Consider the following 22,816-nt stretch of genomic DNA (forward strand, 5'->3'; position numbering starts at 1 on the left):
CCATGGTTGTTGAATGAAAACAGTAACATCAGCAAGCGTGTGAGCAGGCAGGACTATTCCGACGCACCAGCCAGACCGGCATGCTGCCCGTCCTCGCTGGCACAGACTGGCTGAAAACCTAGCAAAGGGCCCCATCACGTTCCGCATACCCGGGCCTGAAGCTCTGCTCAGACACAGCCTCACCAGGTAACCTTGGGTAAGTTACCACACCTCTGAGCCTGTTTCAAATCCAGATTAGCAGGGAATACTGTGCCTGGCATGCAGGGAGTGCTCCCTTCCCTCCTCCCTTCAAGTTCTCCTCCTTCACCAGCCTTTTCCACAGATTTCCTCATCTGAACCACATATTCAAAGAGGATTATTTGAGTGCCTGTTTCCGCAATTCCTCCTGGGGACGGGAAATAGCTAGTGCCACTGTAGAAGAAGAGAGGCGAGTCTTAGGCACCACAGTTAATTCTGACCAGTTGAGAAGGACAGACAGCTTTTCACAGACTCAACCAGCTCTAAGGCATACACGGCAGTGTCTTTTTACACGTCAAGCATGGGTCACTGCTGATGCAGGTCCTATCAAACAAGGCAGGAAATGGGGGCAGAGAAGATGACGAGGTGACTTTAAATGTCTTCCTCAGTGCCTCTGTGGCTGGTTACTGACCAGCACTCCCGGGGTAGTGTGCTGCCTATGGACCTAGAGATACCCAGAGCCTATCCTCAGTGGTGCAGTGTCTGTGAGGGGCACAACATTCGTTTCTGGGTCTCACATCAACTCTGACTACATCACGTTGTTTTAAACCCTGCCCTGCCATTGCCAGGCAGCCACACATCCCTCAAAGAGCAACCTCCTAGGCCTCAGCTTTTACCCTGTCCTCCTTCCCCATCCCCTGCCCCCAACACACACTCTCTCTCTCTCCAGATCTTCATGCAAACATCGCTGTTATCTCTGAAAATCATCCAGGCTGCCTCTGTGTCCCTGGGTTGCCTAATAAACCAGGGAATCCCTGGATCTCAGGGCTGCCTAATAAACGAGGGTCTCTTCCATTTACATCTGTCTCACTGGTGCACTTACCCTGGGACAGAAGGAAGGAAGGAGGAGGTGTCCCCAGGAGGACTGAGGCCTCTGGAAAGGAAGGAAAACCGTCTAAGGAAAGGGGCAGGAGTCCTCTGCTAGTTTGCTTCAGGCTCCACTTAGGATATAATCTAGCTTGGGGTTCCCAAAATGGGTTCTATTTAAGCTCCAGAGAGGAGGGAAAGGACAGTTTCAAGGGAACCAGGATGTGATGGAATCAGAGCTGCAGAACAATGGAAAACTCTCAGTTGGAGGAGACATCAACAGCTGGATTATTCAACTTTTCTGAATTTCATGTGTACGTTTTGGGAGAGGGCAGATGAGTCACGGAGTGCTCAATGCAGAGGTCTGCATGTCCTTCACCTCCCTCTTCCAAACTCGCTGACTACAAAGTCCAAACCCTGAATCTGTCATTCCAGGTGCTCTCAACCCATCCAGAGCCGACCTTGCTCTATGCCTCCCCAACAAGGCCTGTGCTCCACATTCTGCCATCCCTATGGCCCTCTGCTCGTCTGCCTTTGATGCTCTGACCCCGACCTCAGAGTCTCATTCCACACCTAAGCGAGGCCCTGCAGCTTTCAGAGTGCACCTCCACCCCATGCAGAAGCAGACTGGGTGTATAACTCCCTCGTTTTCAGGCAGCAACTGTCTCCCTTGACAAACCCCACTGCAAAAGCTACCATATTTGAGAATGTTCACAAAAAGTGAAATATAAGGAATTCTGTCAGCAAATAACCAAGGGTAGGTGATCACCATTCATAAAACCACTCTTGACTTCCTTGCTCGATTAATATTTAGGAACAAAATCTTCTCTCAACCCAAATTCGGCCCTCCAGGTAGATTCGGGAGCACTACAGGGAGCACACGGTCCCAGGAGACACCAGAGCAATGCCAGGTCTGTAAAGTACGGTCTTGTTCAGAGGGCCCAAGACCAGCCCCCTCCGCTGGGAGCAGCAGTCCTGGGGTCAGGACCAAGCGCACTTACAGCCAGGTGGCGCAATCCGTTCCACCCTGGGGCCGCGGCCCTCTTCCATCCTCCCGGCTTTACAGAAGCTAAGCAGCTGCCTTAGGGAAAGCTAGACAGGTGAAATTGGTCCAGAACAGTTTGGGGAAAGGAACACAGCGCATCAGGCACCAAATTCTAGTCTCACCTTAATCACTCAGTTTCCCAGTTGACAATGCGCCCTGGTATGGGGGCCAACAAGGTCCCGGCTGTAACAAGTGGCCCACCGTAGACGTGGATCAGAGAGCCAGGTAGGGGGAATCAGAAGGAAACCAGAAAAAGAAAAGGAAGAGCAGGGCGAAGCAATGGGAAGGAAGGGACCAGGAGATGGAAACGACACGCAGAAAGTGAGGGAGAAGGAGAAGCAGGAGGAGAGGGTCGCAAGAGCACAGACCCGGGCGCGGGAGGGCGCGCGCGGCGCGGGGGCAGCGGCGCCCTTACCGGCGGTGGCCGAGCGCAGGCTCTCCAGGCTCCAGGAGCGGGACAGGGCGCCGCGCATGCCGCCGCGGCCACCACACACCACGCCGCTGCTGTCCGAGTCGGAGCCCGGGGACAGCCCGGCGCTGCTGCTGCTGCTAGTGCCGAGATCGCCACTCGTCTGCCCGCTGGACTCGCTGGGGCATTGCTGCGCCCGCATGCAGGCGGGCCCGAGCTCCAGCCACAGGCTCGGGGGAGGCTGGGCCGGGGGCGGCGGGGCGGCGGCCGCGGGGCTGCCAGGGGACGGGACGCGCGAGCCGGGGCCGAGGCCAGGGTCGCCGTCGGAGGGCGAGGGGCGTGCGGGCGGCCGCGCGGCGTCCTCAGCCCCATCCTCGTCGCCGCGCGGCCGCCGCTCGGGGCCCGCTGACATCATGGGGCTCCGTTAAGGAGGCTCTAGGCTGGCCCCAGGCTCGGGCTCTGCGGCCGCGGCGGCGGGGACCCTCTGCAGGCGCGGGGCGCCCGCGGCCGGGAGCAAGGCCAGACGCCCTCCGGGCAGGGTGCGGCGCGTCAGCTCGCTGCCCACTACTGGCCGCCCGGCCTGCGCAGAGCCCCGGCAGCGACCCCAGTGCGGGTCGCGGTCCCGGTCGGCACGCGCTCACGCACGCGCGCACGCAGGCCTGGAGCGGCGGCGGAGGCGGGCGCGGGCGGGGTCTCTGGGTCGCTCTCGGTGCCCGCAGGGCCGCGCCGCCGCCACCTGCGTCCGCACGCCTGTTAGGACAGGGCCATCCTGAGGAGGTGACGCCCAGGCGCGCGGCGGCGGCGGCGGCGGCGGTGGTGAGGAGGACTGGCGGGCGCCCACTTTTTCTTCGCAAGGATTCCAGCTCGGATTCCAGCTCCGACCGCTGGCAGCGCCTCCCACGCCATCCCGGGCGAGGATGCAAGCAGGTGGCCCCGCTAGCCCCCGGCAGACACCGGGCGGGCAGACCTGCAGCGCAGGCGGGGGAGCGCAGCGGCCCAGACACGCCCCTCATCTCCGCTCAGCCACGCGCCCTGTGAGCGGGAACCAGCCGCCGCCTGCGACCCCCGCAACAGCCCTGGCAGGAGCGCGCCCTTCCTGGGGCACACCCTGTGGCGATTAAGGGGCCGTGCAAAGTAGTCCATGCCAAACGATTTTAGAAAGCGTGTGGAAGAGTTCAGTGACTGGATTTTACAGTGCAAGAGTTCACACACGAAGATGGGGGCCATGAGGTGCAGGGCAAGGAGCCAGGAGTTACAGGTTTTTTCCGGAGTGTCTGTGCGAGGTGGGGGGTGGATAGGGAAGGGCATTACTATTTCATCTGCCCCTCCCAGACACACATAGGTTCTTGTACGTTCTTAAGAGTCCACCCAGAAGCTCCACACAAGGTGACAAGAAGTCAAAATATGAAATGCAAATGCGAATTGCAGGAGGTGAAGAACTGTGGGAGACTCGGTCTCCCTTTGGAGGTTGAGGGGCAGTCGTGATAGCGGCTAATCAGGGCTGCTGATGGCCTTCCCCTGACTGCCCACCCCCACCATGTGCACGGCATCATAGTTCCCCCAAAGCCCTTGGGGGCGGGTTCTAATGTAAGCAGCATATTGAGAGGGAGAGGATGAAATGAGAGGTGCATGCGTTGCTCCAGCACACCAGCTAGTATAGGGCGGGTGTTAGAAAACCCGGCATTTGGTGCTCTGTCCTCCACTGGAGTCCATTTCCTGTGGCCCATCTCCATCTGGAAGCTATATGTGCTCCAAGCTCTGTACCATAAGGGGTTCTGCAGCTTCATAGGCGCTGTCTCCTCTCCTTGTGAGACCTCTAGTATCTTGTCTATCTTGAGTATATGAATATCCGACCTAACAACCCAGGGGCGGGGGCAGTAGGCCACCACAGGACTATGTAGACTAGAAGCTCCATACATGCTTAAGGTAATAACCGGTGTTGCTGGGTGTTTAATTGGATGGGAATTGGGAGATGACTCAGATCATCACATCAAGGTCCCCTCCTCAGTTCCTCCAGCAAAGAGTACCTTTCCTGGTCACTTTATACCCAGCACGCAACCTTCCAGCCTCTGCTTCCATTTTTTTTTTTGAAACGGAATCTCGCTCTGTCGCCAGGCTGGAGTGCAGTGGCGCGATCTCGGCTCACTGCAACCTATGACTCCCTGGTTCAAGCGATTCTCCTGCCTCAGCCTCCCAAGTAGCTGGGAATACAGGCACGCGCCACCACGCCCAGCTAATTTTTGTATTTTTAGTAGAGACGGGGTTTCACCATGTTGGCCAGGATGGTCTTGATCTCTTGATCTCCTGACCTCGTGATCCGCCCGCCTCAGCCTCCCAAAGTGCTGGGATTACAGACATGAGCCACTGCACCCAGCCTGCTTCCATTCTTTCTTGTCCTTGGGAAGAGCAGTTCTCCCACTCCTCATTTCTCATGCAGGCTCTTCTGCATGGGGTCACCATCTGTGTCCTACAGCTGTCCTTCCAAGGTTGCAAGCTTAGCCCTGGTGGGTGGGGACAAGTGCTGGGGCCACTGCCAGAGTCCACTACCCCTCCCAGGCCATCAGCAAGTCTTGTGTGGTCTACCTCCAAAATAAATGTCCAAGTTGTCCATTTCTCTCTTACTCCACTGCTACCACCGCCATACTGTCCTTGGCGATAGTGTCAGTGTCACCCACTGAGCAGCCCAAGGGAGCTCTAAAATACACATAAATCACATCTTGCTCCGCTCCTGCGTCAATATCTTCAGAGGCTTCCCCTCACACTTCATAAGACCTGGGGGATGCTGCATGTTCTGCCTGACTTTCTCTTCCTTCTCCTCCTCCTGTCCCTCTCTCTGTCTCCTGCTGCCTGCACTTCTGCCACAGCCGCCACCTTGCTGCTGCTCCTTCTCACCTCAGGGCCTGGCACTTACTGCCCCTTTCACCTGGGATGCTCTTGGCTTTTCATGGCTTGGCTCCTTCTTGGTCTTCAGATCTCAGTGAATGTCCTTCCTCAGTGAGGCTTCACTGATTCCTTCCGAGAACTTATTCTGTCTGTCAGTGACTTGCTGCTTCTCCCCTGTCTGCTCCCTGCAGACCAGGTGTGCCATGAGGGCAGAGGGGCCTTACCCACCACCCCACCACTGTGTCCAGGGAGTACAGTGCACCTGCTGCAGGCTCTGTGCTGGGCAAGCAGCCCCTGGAGGAACGAGGGGGCTGGACCCAACGGTCAGCTGGGAAGGAGAGGGAGGATTCTCGCTGTCTCGGGTAAGGACTTTTAGGGGCCTGAGGTGTGCTGCTAAGTGGAGGGTGCCATGCCAGTGCGTAAAGATGGCTGTGGCCTGAGCAGGAGCCTGTGTGAGCCACTGTGTCAGCCAGAGAGCTGAGCCCCATGCTTTCACTGAGTCCATTTCCCTTTTTAATCTTCTGGAGACCTCAGGAAATTTGAATCAGGTCTCCTGCTCCTAGCTGTCCTGTGGGTAAGGGTAGAGTGTCCCCATTTCAACTCCAGTGTGGAAAGGGGATCCATGTTTCCTAAGACCCTGGGGGTGAGGACAGCTGAAATTAACACCATCAAAGGTGCTGGAGATCTCTGGGGACAAAGACTGGTGCAGGGAGACTTAGCTGCCGTCACCAGGGGAAGATTCCATCCCCAGAAAGCTTACAGACCCACTTCTGGTACTATTAAAAGACATGGGTGATCCCTTTACCATCACATGGTAGGTTTATAATCATAAATAATCATTTAGGTTCATTTACATATATTGTACATATACAGTCATGTGTTGTTGAACAAGCATATGTTCTGAGAAATGTGTTAGGTGATTTTCTTGTGCGATCATCATAGAGCATAACTTACACAGCCTAAATGTACAGCCTACTGCACACCTAGGCTACTTGGTAGAGCCTATTGCTCCTAGGCTGCAAACCTGTACAGCAGGTTACTATACTGACTACTGTAGGGTGGTAACACAATGGTAAGTATTCTTGTATCTAAAAAATCAAAACATAGGAAAGGCACAGTAAACATATGGTATAAAATATTAACATAGGAATGGTACACTTGTATGAGGGACTTAACATGAATACAGCTTGCAGGACTGGAATTTGTTCTATAAAGTTTATAAAGTCTACATAGTGTACTTCACATTCACTCATCACCTAGTGATTTTTTTTAGCTCCATTTTAACCTTAGGGGACCACCATTGTATATGCAATCTGTAATTGACCAAAATGCTGTTATATGGTACATGACTGTATATATATTGTGTGTATATGTACGCAACGTGTGTGAGTATGTATATACGAATTAATAATGCAGTGTCTTTATCAGAAAGGTCAGCACAGAAGGTTCAGTGTTTTTTGAGGCTGGCTTGATGATGTGAAGGTGGTCAATGAAATTCTACTCTACATGTAAAAACAGAAACAGAATGGGATCAAAGCTTATCTAAGTCTACAGACAGGCTTCTTCCCTGTCTCTCCTAATTAACCCTGCACTTCAGTTTCCACGACAGTGCTGGATGGAAAGAAGCCCAAGGCCAGAGTGATGTGGGTTCAATCCTGGGTTCAGTTCTGTCTCTTACTAGTTGTGACCTTGGGCAAATTACTTAATCTCCCTGTGTCTTCTCTCCTCATCCACAAATAGGAATACTGACAACTACTTTTGCAGGATTATTGTGAGGATTAAGTGAATGATGTGTAGATATGCAGCCGCACCTAGCAATGTCTGAAATATTAGCTGGCATTTATTAAGCATATACCAGATGTGAGATACTTGGCATATACTATTTAATCTCTACAACTTTATCTGATAGCTTTTATTTTAGCCCCATTTTGCCACTGAAATTAACTGAGGCTCAGAATAATCCAAGGTTATGCACCTGGGAAGTGGTGGAATTGGTTCCAGTGCTCGCCACTCATGCTTTGAACCACTGTGCAACCATTAATTCCCTTTCTCCCCACTCAGAGGATTCCCCAGGCACTTTGTGTTGGAATACCATCAATGTCCTTGGCAAATAACACTGTAAACCTTCTATATGCAGAACATCATGCTAGCTGCTGGGGATATAAGAAGGAAGTTTAAGAAATGTATCTAGCCCGGCCGGGCGTGGTGGCTCACGCCTGTAATCCCAGCACTTTGGGAGGCTGCGGTGGGTGGATCACAACGTCAGGAGATAGAGACCATCCTGGCTAACACAGTGAAACCCTGTCTCTACTAAAAATACAAAAAATTACCTGGGCAAGGTGGCGGGCACCTGTAGTCCCAGCTACTTGGGAGGTTGAGGCAGGAGAATGGCATGAACCCAGGAGGCGGAGCTTGCAGTGACCTGAGATCGCACCACTGCACTCCAGCCTGGGCAACAAAGCGAGACTCCGTCTCAAAAAAAAAAAGAAATATATCTAGACCAGGCGCGGTGGCTCATGCCTGTAATCCTGGCACTTTAGGAGGCCGAGGTGGGAGGATCACCTGAGGTCAGGAGTTCGAGATCAGCCTGGCCAACGTGGAGAAACCCCATCTCTACTAAAAATACAAAAATTAGCCTGGCTTGCTGGCGTGCGCCTGTAGTCCAGATACTCGGGAGGCTGAGGCAGGAGAATCACTTGAACTTGTGAGGCGGAGGTTGCAGTGAGCCAAGATCGTGCCACTGCACTCCAGCCTGGACAAGAGAGTAAGACTTCATCTCAAAAAAAAACCTATCTAGATATGCCATGAGCACAGCCATTCAACATCTGCTCTAAGACTCTCACTGAAATGACCAATACTAGAGAAAATGAGATTGACTTTTGCAGGACAGTGAGAGGAACTCCATTGACCTGCTCCTCAGTGAAACTGGTGAACACTGTTTTTAAAACAACCATTTAAAACATCTGACATCGTCCTGAAGAGTAAACAGTAAATAAAGAAACATCTATTCAAGGCTGGGCACAGTGCCTCACGCCTGTAACCCCAGCACTTTGGGAGGCCGAGTTGGGCAGATCACTTAAGGTCAGGAATTCAAGACCAGCCTGGCCAACATGGTGAAATCCCGTCTCTACTAAAAATACAAAAATTAGCCAGGCATGGTGGTGCATGCCTGTAATCCCAGCTACTTGGGAGGTTGAGGTGGGAGAATTGCTCCAACCAGGAGGGCAGAATTTGCAGTGAGCTGAGATTGTGCCACTACACTCCAGCCTGGGCAAAAGAGCAAGACTCTGTTGCCTCCCCCAGGCTCCCCAGCAAAAAAAAAAAAAAAAAAGAAACATCCCTTCAAGAAAATCAATGACAATTCAGTAAGAAAGGTGAGAATCTGTAGGGTTTTAACCAAGATCGTTCCCCTCTCCCCCTTTACAGCTCAGTGAGGCAGAGACTCCACTCTAGACTACAGCCAACACAGGGCTCCTTCTCCCCCCACCTCTCAGCCAGGGGATCTTTCTTCCCTGGAAGAGCAGGACAGGGGCATTTCTCATCCTGCCCCCAGCCACCTGTTGCTGAGGCTCAGTCAGGAAGCCTCCTGTTACTGGTGGGAGTGCTGAGCCGGGGTGACTTCCTTCTTTGACAAGCTGAGAATACTGAGAGGCTTGGATAGCCTTTCCCCCTGCTTCTAAGGTGGTAGTTCCATGCCAGGAGAGGCCAGCTGAGACGGCCTTACGCTACTGCTCTCCCTCCCCAAGGGCTGCGCAGAGCTTGCCACTGTCCCCACCCCAGAGCTCTGGCTCAAAGATTTTGCTTGGGGGAAGCAGGTTGTAAAACAGATAGCTCCTGATCTCTTCCTAAAGGAACTGGGCTCAGTTTGTAACAGAGCATGGAGAGGCTGAAACCTAAAGGTGCTTTAAAGAACAGTGGAGGTTGCCATTGAAAGGAAATGAGAGGAAATCTGTGGCTCTAATGGAGATATAGCCTGGACCCCACTAGTTTGTATGAGAGAACAGAGAATAAGGTAGCTGGGAGGAGCCCTTCTAGGATCAGAAGAAATACCAAACACTGACCTCGGAAAGTGATCCTTTCTGAAGTGTGCCAGAATTTGAGAGCTCGTAAAGCAATTTATGCCCCAGGACAATATTGAAAATAACAGAGCAATCAGCAGCCAATGAGTGGAGCTTAACAGGGTGGTGTGGTCAGAGAAATATAGAAGACAGCCCTAGTAAAGCCACTGTCATCCATGAGTGACTGTAGGCATACCCAGTGCTATATCTCCTTTAGGAGCAACATCAGAAGGTTAACCCCATGGGAAGGGAAACAGACTTTAATAAAATAAAACAGTTCATCTAGTCAGTAAATAAGCAAATAACAATAGCAAACAATAGCAAACCTAGTGGGGAAGTGGTTCTCAGAGTGGCTATAATATTATCTAAAATGTCCAGTTTCCAACCAAAAATTATGACATATGCAAAGGAACAGGAAAGTTTGACCCATACAATGGGGAAAAAAGCAGGTAATAGAAACTGCCTGTGAGAATGACTACATATCAGATTTACCAAGTCCAAAGTAGTAATTATAAACATATTCACAGAACTAAAGGAAACATGATTAAAAGACAAAAGATGTGATGACAATGTCTCATCAAAGAGAGACTATCAGTGAACATATTCAAAGTTTTAAAAGAAATTCTGGAGTTGAAAAGTACAATAACTGAAATAAAAAGTTCACTGGAAGGGCTCAACAGCAGGTTTGAACAGATGAAAGAAATAATTAGCAAACTTGAAGATAGATCGATAGAAATTACACAAGCCAAAGAACAGAGGGAAATCGATGAAAAAAATGAACAAAGCCTCAGAGAAGTGTAGGACACCATTAAGTGCACCAACATATATGTAATGGGAATATCAGAGAGAAAGGAGAAGGGGAAAATATTCAAAGAAACAATGGCTGAAACTTTCCAAATGTATTGAAAAACAATAACCTACACACCCAGGAAACTCAGTTATTTCCAAGTAAGATAATTCCAGAGATCCACAAAGACACATCATAGTAAAAATGCTGAAAGTAAAAGACAAGGGGTAACATATCCTAAAAGCCACGAGAGAAAAGCAGCAAACAACATATAACTTATCAAGCCTTCTTCAATATGATTAACAGTTGATTTCTTAGCAGAAACTCTAGAAGCCAGAAGACAGTGGGATAGTTTTGTTAAATGTGCTAAAAGGATTTTAAAATATTTATTTATTTATTTAAATTATACTTTAAGTTCTAAGGTACATGTGCACAACGTGCAGGTTTGTTACATATGTATACATGTGCCATGCTGGTGTGCTGCACCCATTAACTCATCATTTACATTAGGTATTTCTCCTAATGCTCTCTCTCCCCCTGTCCCCCACCCCATGACAGGCCTCCCTGTGTGATGTTCCCTGCCCTGTGTCCCAGTGTTCTCATTGTTCACTTCCCACCTATGAGTGAGAACATGTGGTGTTTGGTTTTCTGTCCTTGTGATAGTTTGCTCAGAATGATGGTTTCCAGCTTCATCCATGACCCTGCAAAGGACATTAACTAATCCTTTTTTATGGCTTCATAGTATTCCATGATGCATATGTGCCACATTTTCTTAATCCAGTCTATCACTGATGGACATTTGGGTCAGTTCCAAGTCTTTGCTATTGTGAATAGTGCTGCAAAAAATATACATGTGCATGTGTCTTTAGAGTAGCATGATTTATAATCCTTTGGGTATATACCCCATAATGGGATCGCTGGGTCAAATGGTATTTCTCGTTCTAGATCCTTGAGGAATTGCCACACTGTCTTCCACAATGGTTGAACTGGTTTACACTCCCACTAACAGTGTAAGTGCATTCCTATTTCTCCACATGCTCTCCAGCATCTGTTGTTTCCTGACTTTTTAATGATCGCCATTCTAACTGGTGTGAGATGGTATCTCATTGTGGTTTTGATTTGCATTTCTCTGATGACCAGTGATGATGAGCACTTTTTCATGTGTCTGTTGGCTGCATAAATGTCTTCTTTTGAGAAGTGTTTGTTCATATCCTTTGCCCACTTTTTGACGGGGTTTTTTTTTTTCTTGTAAATTTGTTTAAGTTCTTTGTAGGTTCTGGATATTAGCTCTTTGTCAGATGGGTAGATTGCAAAAATTTTCTCCCATTCTGTAGGTTGCCTATTCACTCTAATGGTAGTTTCTTTTGCTGTGCAGAAGCTCTTGAGTTTAATTAGATCTCATTTGTCTATTTTGGCTTTTGTTGCCATTGCTTTTGGTGTTTTAGTTGTGAAGTCCTTGCCCATGCCTATGTCCTGAATGGTATTGCCTAGGTTTTCTTCTAGGGCTTTTATGGTTTTAGGTCTAACATTTAAGTTTTAATCTACCTTGAATTAATTCTTGTATAAAGTGTAAGGAAAGGATCTAGTTTCAGCTTTCTACATATGGATAGCCAGTTTCCCCAACACCACTTATTAAATAGGGAATCCTTTCCCCATTTCTTGTTTTTGTCAAGTTTGTCAAAGATCGGATGGTTGTAGATGTGTGGTGTTATTTCCGAGGCCTCTGTTCTGTTCCATTTGTTTATATCCCTGTTTTGGTTCCAGTACCATGCTGTTTTGGTTACTGTAGACTTGTAGTATAGTTTGAAGTCAGGTAGCATGATGCCTCCAGTTTTGTACTTTTTGCTTAGGATTGTCTTGGCAATGCGGGCTCTTTTTTTGGTTCCATATGAACTTTAAAGTAGTTTTTTCCAATTCTGTGAAGAAAGTCATTGATAGCTTGATGGGGATGGCATCGAATCTATAAATTACCTTGGGCAGTATGGCCATTTTCATGATATTGATTCTTCCTATCCATGAGCATGGAATGTTCTTCCATTTGTTTGTGTCCTCTTATTTCGTTGAGCAGTGGTTTGTAGTTCTCCTTGAAGAGGTCCTTCACATCCCTTGTAAGTTGAATTCCTAGAAATTTTATTCTCTTTGAAGCAATTGTGAATGGGAGTTCACTCATGATTTGGCTGTTTGTCTGTTATTGGTGTATAGGAATGCTTGTGATTTTTGCACATTGATTTTGTATCCTGAGACTTTGCTGAAGTTGCTTATCAGCTTACGGAGATTTGGGGCTGAGATGATAGGGTTTTCTAAATATACAGTCATGTCATTTGCAAACAGGGACAATTTGACTTCCTCTTTTCCAAATTGAATACCCTTTATTTCTTTCTCTTGCCTGATTGCACTGGCCAGAAATTCCAACACTATGTTGAATAGGAGTGGTGAGAGAGGACATCCCTCTCTTGTGCCAGTTTTCAAAGGGAATGCTTCCAGTCTTTGCCCATTTAGTATGATATTGGCTGTGAGTTTGTCATAAATAGCTCTTATTATTTTGCGATACGTTCCATCAATACCTAGTTTATTAAGAGTTTTTAGCATGAAGGGCTGTTGAATTTTGTTGAAGGCCTGCTAAAAGGATTTTTTAAAAAGAAATCTTGACAACTAAGAATCCTTTATGCAGAAAGCTAACCTTTCAAAAATGAAGACTAAATAAGGATTTTCCCAGATAAATGAAACTGAGAAAATTTGTTGCTAGTAGACCTAACTTACAAGAAATACTAAAGGGAGTTCTTTAGACTGAAAGCAAGTGACCCCAGATGATAATATAAATCCACATGAATACAAAAAGGGTACTAGAAAAAGTAACTATGTAATTATAAAAAACACTATTCTTATTTTCTCCTTTCTTCTCTTAACAAGCAATTGTATAAAATAATATGTGTATAATGTATCATTGAGCATATAATATAAAAATGTAACATGTCAATAATAGCATAAAGGAGATAGATGAGAGAAAATCTGTAATAGGCTAAGAAAATGGTGACACATGTAGAGTAATCATTTTACTAATGCGCTTCTGGCTTTATGACATTGATAGGTATAATATGCATAACAATCATACACATGTAGAGTAATCATTTTACTAATGCGCTTCTGGCTTTATGACATTGATGGGTATAATATGCGTAACAATCATACCACACAAAAAGGGGGAAGGGAACAGAGCTATAAAGGAGTAATAGTTCTATATATGACTGGAATTAAGTTAGCATAAATCTGAAGTTGATGCTGGCAAGTTATAGATATACATGAAATGCTAAAGCTACCACTAAAAGCAAACCTTAAAAAATATAGCAAAAGAATCATTAATACAATTAAAATACTACATTAGAAAATATTCACTCAGTGAAAAAGAAAACAGTAAAGAAGGAATAGAGCAATAAAAAGGATGAGACAGAGAAAACAAGAAGTGAAGACATGCCATGAACTTGTGCCTATAGAAGATGGCAAATTTAATCAATAAATGTTATGTGTTCTGACTGCTCCAACAACCATCCATTCCTCTGTCTCTCTCCCTCTCCTTGGGCTTCCCTATTCACGAGACACAATATGGAAATTAGGCCAATTAATAACCCAGTAATGGCCTTTAAGTTTTCAAGTGAAAGGAAGAGTCACATATCTCTAAATCAAAAGCTAGAAATGATTCAGCTTAGTAAGGAAGGCATGTCAAAGCCAAGATGGCCCAGAAGCTAGGCCTCTCAAGCCAAACAGTTACCCAAGTCCTGAAAGTGAAGAAGTTCTTGTAGGAAATTAAAAGTGCTGCTCCAGTTAGCACATGAATGAGAAAGTGAAACAGCCTTTTTGCAATAGAAAGAAAGTTTTTGTGGTCTAGATAGACGATCAAAAAGGAGCCACAATACTCCTTTAAGCCAAGGCCTAACCCAGAGCAAGGCCCTAACTGTTTTCAATTGTATGACAGCTGAGAGAAGTGAGGACACCGTAAAAGAAAAGTCTAAACCTAGCAGAGGTTGGTTCCTGAGATTTAAGGAAAGAAGCCATCTCCATAGCACAGAAGTGCAAGGTAGTAGAAGTAATCCAATTGCTCATCAATGGATGAATAAATAAGCAAACTGTGGTGTATCCATACAATGGATTATTTGACCATAGAAAGAAATGAAGTACTGAAGTACATGTGACATGTGGATGAACCTTGAAAATATTATAAGTGAAAGAAGCCAGTCACAAGACCAGTTCCTACATGATTCCATCCATACACAAATCCAGGGTAGGGAATTTATAGGGACAGGAAGTAGATAAGTGGCTTCTTAGGGTGGTGGTGTGGGGTAATAGCTAAAGGTACAGAGCTTATTATAAGGTGCTAACAATGTTCTAAAATGGACTGTGGTGATGACCGCACGTATCTGTGAATATCCTGCCGCCGGACTGTATGTGGCTATAGCTCAACAAAGCTGTTTAAAAAATAGAAAGCATCCTTTACTAGTACTAGAGACTGATGAAGGGTGTTAGCCACAAGATACAACAAAGTGGTTTGAAGAAAGAGGTGACCGACAGCTTGTGAAATAACCATACCACCAGGTATTCCTGGTCAAACGCAGCCCACCCTTCCAAAGCCACAGGCACGGACTCTGGAGGCACCAGGGACTCTCAGAGTTGCACCTGGCCCTGCCGGCTCCACTGAGAGAGGTGCGGATGTGGTGGGGATTTATCTTGGGCACCGACTTGCCAGGGAGAGGTGGGCTGCTCCCACATCAGGCTGATTCTTAGCCACCCTTCCAAACGTGGAGAAGAAATTCTAGTGATGGGGAGGAGCTCCCTACCAGGACAGCGGACAGCTCCCCACAAGCCTTTAGGCACTGACTCACAGCATTCATCACAAGAAAGCCTCGCCTTCCTCATCCCACTTCAGCTGTGTTTGAAGGATATTAACAAGAACTGATAATAATCTCTGAAAGAACGTCACTTCCAGTGCTACTTAACAACACACCACTGCTCGGGGAGGACTGCTGTCCACACAGATGAGCAAATAAAGAAATTTCACCTATTAATAAAAAACCTCAAAAGAGACCAGGCGCGGTGGCTCACACCTGTAATTCCAGCACTTTGGGAAACTGAGGTGGGCAGATCATCTGAGGTCAGGAGTTTGAGACCAGCCTGGCCAACATGGCAAAACTCCATCTCTACTAAAAATACAATTATCTGGGCATGGTGTTGGGCACCTGTAATCCCAGCTACTTGGGGGCTGAGGCAGGAATTGCTTGAACCCAGGAAGCGGAGGTTGCAGTGAGCCGAGATTGATCATGCCACTGCACTCCAGCCTGGGTGACAGAGTGAGACTCCATCAAAAAACAAACAAACAAACCTCAAAAGAAGAGCAGATGAATTTGGAAATGAACTGAAATTTGGAAATAACGAGAAAACTTCACAAAAATCCCGATTTTCTGTTCTTCATGGCTTCAAAGGACATTGGAAGGATTGTTGCAGATTAAAAACATGATCACTGGATCACAAACTGCCAGTGAAGGCAATGAACACAGGTGAGGGAAAAACAAACAAACAGGAAAACAAAGTAGAAGATGAAATTGAGAAATTCTCACAGAACTGGGTAGAAAATGGATTAAAAAAAAAAAAAATGAGAATGATGAGAGGTTCCAGGGATAGAAACTAGAAATATCATCTCTGTAAAGTATGAATCCGACGAAGTCAGGCACAGATCAGCTGGAAGTGGATGCAGTAATTAAGAAAAGAAAAAGCTTTCCTAAGCTCAACTCCAGGCTAGTCCCTCCCATTATCCTTATGAAATAGGAAAACAGGAGCTATCACTCCTTTTTTGAAGAAAAAGGAATCTGATTACTTTCTTGCAGAATTTCTGAGAAAAAAAGAAAGAAAAAAAGAAAGAAAAAAGGAACCTGAGATAGCAGGAAATCGAGGGATGTGCTCAATTTCTCACCCTAGGATGAAGTGTGGCTACAGCCCTGATCTCTGACCTCCAGAGCAGTGCCCTTGGTGTGCAGACGTACTGGATGTCACTGGTGGCATGAAGATTTTAAAATTTCTTCTGCAATGAGCTCATCTGCCAATTATTTCAAGTGACACTGAAATAATAGGTAAACATGATTATGAAGCTCTGAATTGCAAGGAGGTACTGACTTGAAAGGCCAAAATCAGCTTTGAGGATTCTCTCTGGAAAAAGATTCCTCTCCCTGGTTACTGACCCTTTCACAAGATTCTAAATAACTCTATGACTTAATGAGGGGCTTATGCAAGAAACTGGGAGAGTTTGTTCAACAGTTGTCAAACACCTTTTCATAACTTTGCTTGTGAGTTTAAGATCACAACTGTACATGGGAAAGAATAAAGCTCCAATTCATAGTGCAACCTAAATACATCCATCTGCTGACAGGCAGCCACCATATCCACCAGCTAATCTGAGCAGCCAGCTCCCTCGGGACCAGCACCTCCAATGTGCTGAGTCAGACTCAGAGCTCAGCTAAGAGTCTGCATCAGAGCTGATTCCTTAGAAAGACATATGCCAAACTCCAGCATTCGGGGCCGACCGCCATGCACCGTCATCCTCTGCCTCACCACACTGGCTTTCTATGGGTCTTCGGCACTGACAGGACCCAACTACCAACAGCCTCCACTGCCAGCTCGCTCCTCCCAAGCCTGGACAAAGCACGCTGTTGACAGGTGTGGCTGTTTTGTTTTTCTAACTTTCTCAGGGCTTTGCCCTTGTTTAACTTTCTTCAACACCAGATTTGGCCCCTCCCTCCAGCAGCCATGAGCTTTTAGACTGTAAAGTCACCACCAAACACAATCTGCACCTGCTCAAGACCTGAGACCCCACATCTGTCCTTCCACCGGAAGACAGATGTGCCTTGAGCCGCACTCAGCATGTCCAGCCCTGCTGGGTTGGGTGTGAGGAAGGTAGCTGTTACACATAAAGAGGCCCCATCCTGGCTCTCACCTGTGGCCCAGTTCCCTTCTAACACAGAGAGCCAGGCCTTTTATGGACAGATATGTGATTTGAAGCTATTTGCTGTAGTTCGGAGAAACGGACTCATAGAGGCTGCCATAAAACTCAAGGAAGAGGCCATTATTTATCAGAAGGGGAAACACCCAAGTCCATCAGCTGATTGGAGACAGCTCTCTACATGATTCTGTCTCCTTGAAGTTATATATCCTACTGCGAGACGAAGGGACAGTTGGTAGTTCTCCTCAAAATTAACTGATGGAGCCAAGCTGGGGGACTCTAGGAATTCCGTTTTTATTTTTTTGAGGTGGAGTATCACTCTGTCGCCCAGGCTGGAGTGTAGTGGCATGATCTCAGCTCACTACAACCTCTGCCTCTCAGATTCGAGCGATTCTCCTGCCTCATCCCTCAGAGTAGCTGAGATTACAGGCATGCACCACCACAATGAGCTAATTTTTTTGTTTTGTTTTGTTTTTGAGACAGAGTTTCGCTCTTGTCACCCATCTTGGAGTGCAATGGTGTGATCTCGGCTCACTGCAACCTTTAGGGAGGTTCAAGCTATTCTCTTGCCTCAGCCTCCCAAGTAGCTGAGATTACAGGCATGCACCACCACACCCGGCTAATTTTGTATTTTAGTAGACATGGGGTGTCTCCATGATGGTCAGACTGGTCTCAAACTCCCGACCTCAGATGGTCCGCCTCCCTCTGCCTCTCAAAGTGCTGGGATTATAGGTGTGAACCACCACACCTGGCCTGTATTTTTAGTAGAGATGGGGTTTCACCATGTTGCCCAGGCTGGTCCTGAGCTCCTGACCTCAAGTGATCCGCCTGCTTCAGCCTCCAAAAGTGCTGGGATTACAGGCATGAGCCACTGTTCCTGGCCAATAATTCCCTTTCTTTGGATAGTAGGCACTCCTCCCTAACTGAAGGAAGGGGACAATTGTTTATCTCTCTCACCATCAAGCTACTTCTGCCAGACAAGTGGATACAGCTGCCAATAGCACTCACTTCTTGTCCTTCATGCCAAGATCCAGAGTACATAGCAAAAGAGAGAGGCGCGTAACTCACCAGTGCCAGGTATGTGCTCTGGCCAGCCCACGTGGTTCAGTCCCGTTGGAGCACTCTGGGAGAGTGGACGGCTTCTTCTAGGGAGATTCAAAGACTCTGGAGAGGTAATGATCGTCTTTCTCCAGCACTGAAAGAGAAGGAAAGAGGCAGAGGGCAAATGAAGAAAAGAAATGACAGCTGTCATTGCCACCCTGCAGTTTTTCTAATTGCTGAGGACTTTTCCTTGGGAACAGAGCACACAACCAAAATATGCACAGCTCCAGGACATACTTTCACATCAAAACTCACAAGAAAAACTTCACCTGGAGTCTACAGTGGGCAACCTATCTGGCCACATGGATAGGCTGTCATTCCATGGGTGAAGTCAGGATTGTGGAGAAGGTCTTCAGACTCCCAACTCTCCCTGAGCTGGTCAGCCACACAGCCTGATACTTCCCCAAAAGCACGACTGTTAGTTTTAGCTAAGGCATAGTCTTTTTGGAATGCTTCATTAAAATACAACTCACGAAATCCGTGACATCTCCTAATTATGAAACAGACACTGCCCTTCAGACAGTAAGGACCCACTGTTGGCTGTGGCTTTGGGACAACCAGGGAGGTGAGCCTTTTCTGTATCATCTCATTGTCCAGAGATAAACCTGACCCCTCTTGATTTTTTTTTCTACCTTATGAAGTTATTGTATTAACTTAAAAACTGTGGTATGTATTCAGATAAATGCTTGTTCCTTTACTTTTTGCTTTTGTATTCCTCATACTATTAAGCAAACAGTGCTTAGAAAATTCTTTTAGTGATTTCCAGAAACATCAATATACAAACAATGATAAAGATGGAGTGGCACACTTCACCCCATCCATTTGAACACAACTAAAAATCCTGGCTCCAGAGAGGATACAGTCTGAGGACTCTAGAGGCAAACAGCAGCAGGTAGACGGGAAGGAAACCAGAAGTCAAAGTAACACTGATCCTGTGATGAGTTTCTTGTTTTGTGGTTCCTGTGGTGTGCCCTGGTCTGAACTCAATACCAGCTTGAGACTGGGCATGGACATAAAGGACTCCAAAAGAAGACCTCTCAGATCTGAAGAGAGGGAAAAGGGTCCTTAAGGGCATGAGGGCATGAGGGATGTGTATTTTAGTGATGATTTCTCCCACCGTATTCCCCTAGGCAGTCTCATTATGGTAATGGCAGTGGTGGTCGTGCAGACATCTAAAATTCTGAGGGACAGGAATCCTCTCTGACCAGAGGAACTGTGGTACCAATGCATGGGAGAGAATCCCTGTTTCTTTTTTCTATCTCTGTCTCCCTGCCACTTGGTTTCAGAGGCAGACACAGTTGCCGCTTGGTTTCACATGGCAGAGAGGGAAAATGAAAGCTCCAGCTTTCCATCAAGAAAACTAGGAATGGAGAGCTCGTAGACACCAGGAGGTGCCTGGGAGAATGCCAAAAGGGTCTCAAGAAGAAGATCCCATAATCTTGTGTATGATCTCCCAGACTTAACCCCAAGCTGTACGAATGGATCTGACCCCAAACAGCATATAAGAGTCTTTGAGAACTGAACCATGGGGTAGAACATATTTCAGGCCCCACAGGGGCCACTGGGTAATCCACATTATCCAAATGGCACTGCAAACATCTTAAAACCTGAACTGACATAAGAAACAGCCACTGAAGACCAGTAAGAACTTGCAGCCTGAACTTAACTGGGTCAACTGCTTAACAAATTTAATAATCATTATTCTCCATAGGAACTAAACAAGGCCCAGAGTCTCATAACATAATCTTTAAGATGCCCAGGATACAATCCAAAATTACCTGACACACAAAGAACTATGAAATCTCAATAATTCTTAAGGGAAAAGATAGTCAACAATGGCAACACCAACATGACACAGTTGTTGGAATTATCAGAAAAAGACTTTAAAGCAGCTCTTATATCACCATGCTCTAAGAAGTAAGGGTGAACACTTTTGACATGAATGAAAAATAATAGCAGATAAATAGATAAAAGAATAAAATGGAGATGTTAGTACTGAAAAATATAATAACTAAAATAAAATCCAGGGGCAGAGTACAATTATAAAATGAGATGAAAAAGGAAAGAATCAGTAAGCATGTAAATAGCTCAACAGAAATTATCCAGTTGAAGAACAGAGAGAAAAGGCTGGGGGGAAAAAAATCCCCAGTAGAACTTCAGGGACCTGTGTGACAACAACAAAGGTCTAACACTCTGTCATCAGAGTTCCAGAAGGCGGAGAGAGTGGAGAGCAGAACAATATCAAGAATAATTTCTGAAAGCATCCCAAATACGATTCAAAACAGTAACTTACAGACCCAAGAGCTCAGCAAACTGCAAGCTGAAAAATCCAAGGAAATCAATGCCCAGAGACATCATAAACTGCTGAAAATTAGAGACAATGAAAAAACCTTAAAGCAGCTAGAAACCACAACAGATCATGCATAGGGGAATATTCATTTGCATGCAGATTTTTCAAGGAGGCCAGAAAGAAGTGGAAAAATATTTGTAAAGTGCTAAATCACTGTCAACCCAAAAATCTATATCCAGCAAAAGTATATTCAGGACTGAAGATAAAGTGAGAACATTATCACATGGAGAAAAACTAAGAGAAGTCATAGCCAGTATACCTGTTCTAAAGAAATGTTAAAGGAAGATCTTTATACAAAGGAAAATGATACCAGAGGGAAACTTCGAACTTCAGAAATGAAGGAAGAGCAACAGAAATAAGAAGAAGCTGGGTAAATATAACACACTATTTTTCTCCTAAGTTTTAAAAAATACTTGACAGTTAAACACAAAATTATAGTATTATCTAATGAGGTTTTCAATGTATGCAGATATAATATACATGATAACAACAACATAAAGGAGGAAGTTAAAGGAACCTATGGGATGCAAGATGTCTACGTTCCTTCCACTCGAAGTGGGAAAATACTAATTCTAACTAGATGGAAATGTTAAGGATGTATATTAATTCCTAGAATTATTTAAAAAAAAATATACAAAGAAATATAGTTAAAAGCTCAGTAAGTTGAAATGGAAAACTAAAAAATACCTAAATAATCCAAAAGGAAACAGCAATGAAAATCAAAGAATGGAAAATGAATGATAACATGGTAAACCTAAATCCAAACACATCAGTAAGTTTATTAAGTTTGAATACTCAAAGCACATTATCAGAAAAACAAATATTAAAATAATTAAGGGAAAAACAACATCTAACAATATGCTATCTACAAGAAACCGACTTTCAAAATAATGATAAAGGCAGGTAGAAAGTAAAAGGGTGAAAAATCATGACACACAAATACTAATCAAAAAAATGTGAATGGCTCTAGTAATATCAGACAAAACCAATTTCAGAGCAAGGAAAATTACCAGGGACACAGAAGAACATAACATAATAAGAGTGAATTCACCAAGAAGATATATAATCCTAGATGTCCATGCATCTAACCACAGACATTCAAAATATATGAAGCAAAAATTCAATTTAATTTAAAGAAGAAATGGAAAATTCACAATGATCTATTGCTGACTGGAAACTTCAACACTTTTATCACAGTAATCAATAGAACAAATAGACAAAAACAAGATAACACACAAAGTGAGCAACACCATCAACCAACTAGAAGTAACTGACGTTTGTAGACTATCCATCCAACAATAGCACAATACCCATTATTTTCAAGTGCACATGGAACATTCACCAAGAGAGGCTATATCCTTGGTGATAATCATAATAATGAAATAATAAAAAAAAAGTTTGAAAGTATGAAATCAAAGTATGTTTCTCTGATCACAATGGAATTAAACTATAAATCTGTAATAGAAAGGTAATTCTATTACTTTGCTTAAAAAGGAAATCCTAGTCTATTTAGAAATTAACACACTTCCAAAATTAAAAGTCCACTGTAGTCCAGTGACTGACAGTGACCTAGTGCTCTTATTCACTCAATATATGTGCTATTATTCCTGCTGTTCTAACCCTTGCATGTTACACCACATTATTACTTGCTTCTTTTCATACTTTTTTCAGAATTATACCTGGAGTTTACCTTTTTGTGTTTACACAAAAATATGGCTTATGTATATCTGAGTAGTTGAAACTAGTAGAAACTACCCAACCGGCTGGGCGCGGTGGCTCACACCTGTAATCCCAGCACTTTGGGAAGCCGAGGCGGGTGGATATTGAGGTCAGGAGATCGAGACCATCCTGGCTAACACGGTGAAACCCTGTCTCTACTAAAAATACAAAAAATTAACTGGGCTTGGTGGCGGGCTCCTGTAGTCCCAGCTACTCGGGAAGCTGATGCAGGAGAATGGTGTGAACCTGGCAAGCAGAGCTTGCAGTCAGCCGGTATCACGCCCCTGCACTCCAGCCTGGGCGACAGAGTAAGACTCTGTCTGAAAAAAAAAGAAAAGAAAAGAAACTACCACATCGTATTTGACTCAACTAGTCAAATATGGTCAACTAGCATATAATCTCTATTTTCTATTACATTATCAGAAATTATCTCTAGGC

At 45.6% G+C, this 22,816-nt stretch overlaps 1 protein-coding gene across 1 annotated transcript in view; it reads right to left on the minus strand.

Annotated features, from left to right (window-relative positions):
- The window catches only part of ARHGEF4 (Rho guanine nucleotide exchange factor 4), a 134,594-nt gene that overhangs the window by 78,127 nt on the left and 33,651 nt on the right, over positions 1-22,816 (minus strand). Inside the window, exon 4 of the mRNA XM_030916854.1 lies at positions 18,277-18,403. Within this exon, the coding sequence (XP_030772714.1) occupies positions 18,277-18,403 (127 nt within the window). The remainder of the gene's footprint in view (positions 1-18,276; positions 18,404-22,816) is intronic.

The sequence above is a fragment of the Rhinopithecus roxellana genome, chromosome 14 (assembly GCF_007565055.1).
Source record: "Rhinopithecus roxellana isolate Shanxi Qingling chromosome 14, ASM756505v1, whole genome shotgun sequence".
Classification (NCBI taxonomy): domain Eukaryota; kingdom Metazoa; phylum Chordata; class Mammalia; order Primates; family Cercopithecidae; genus Rhinopithecus; species Rhinopithecus roxellana.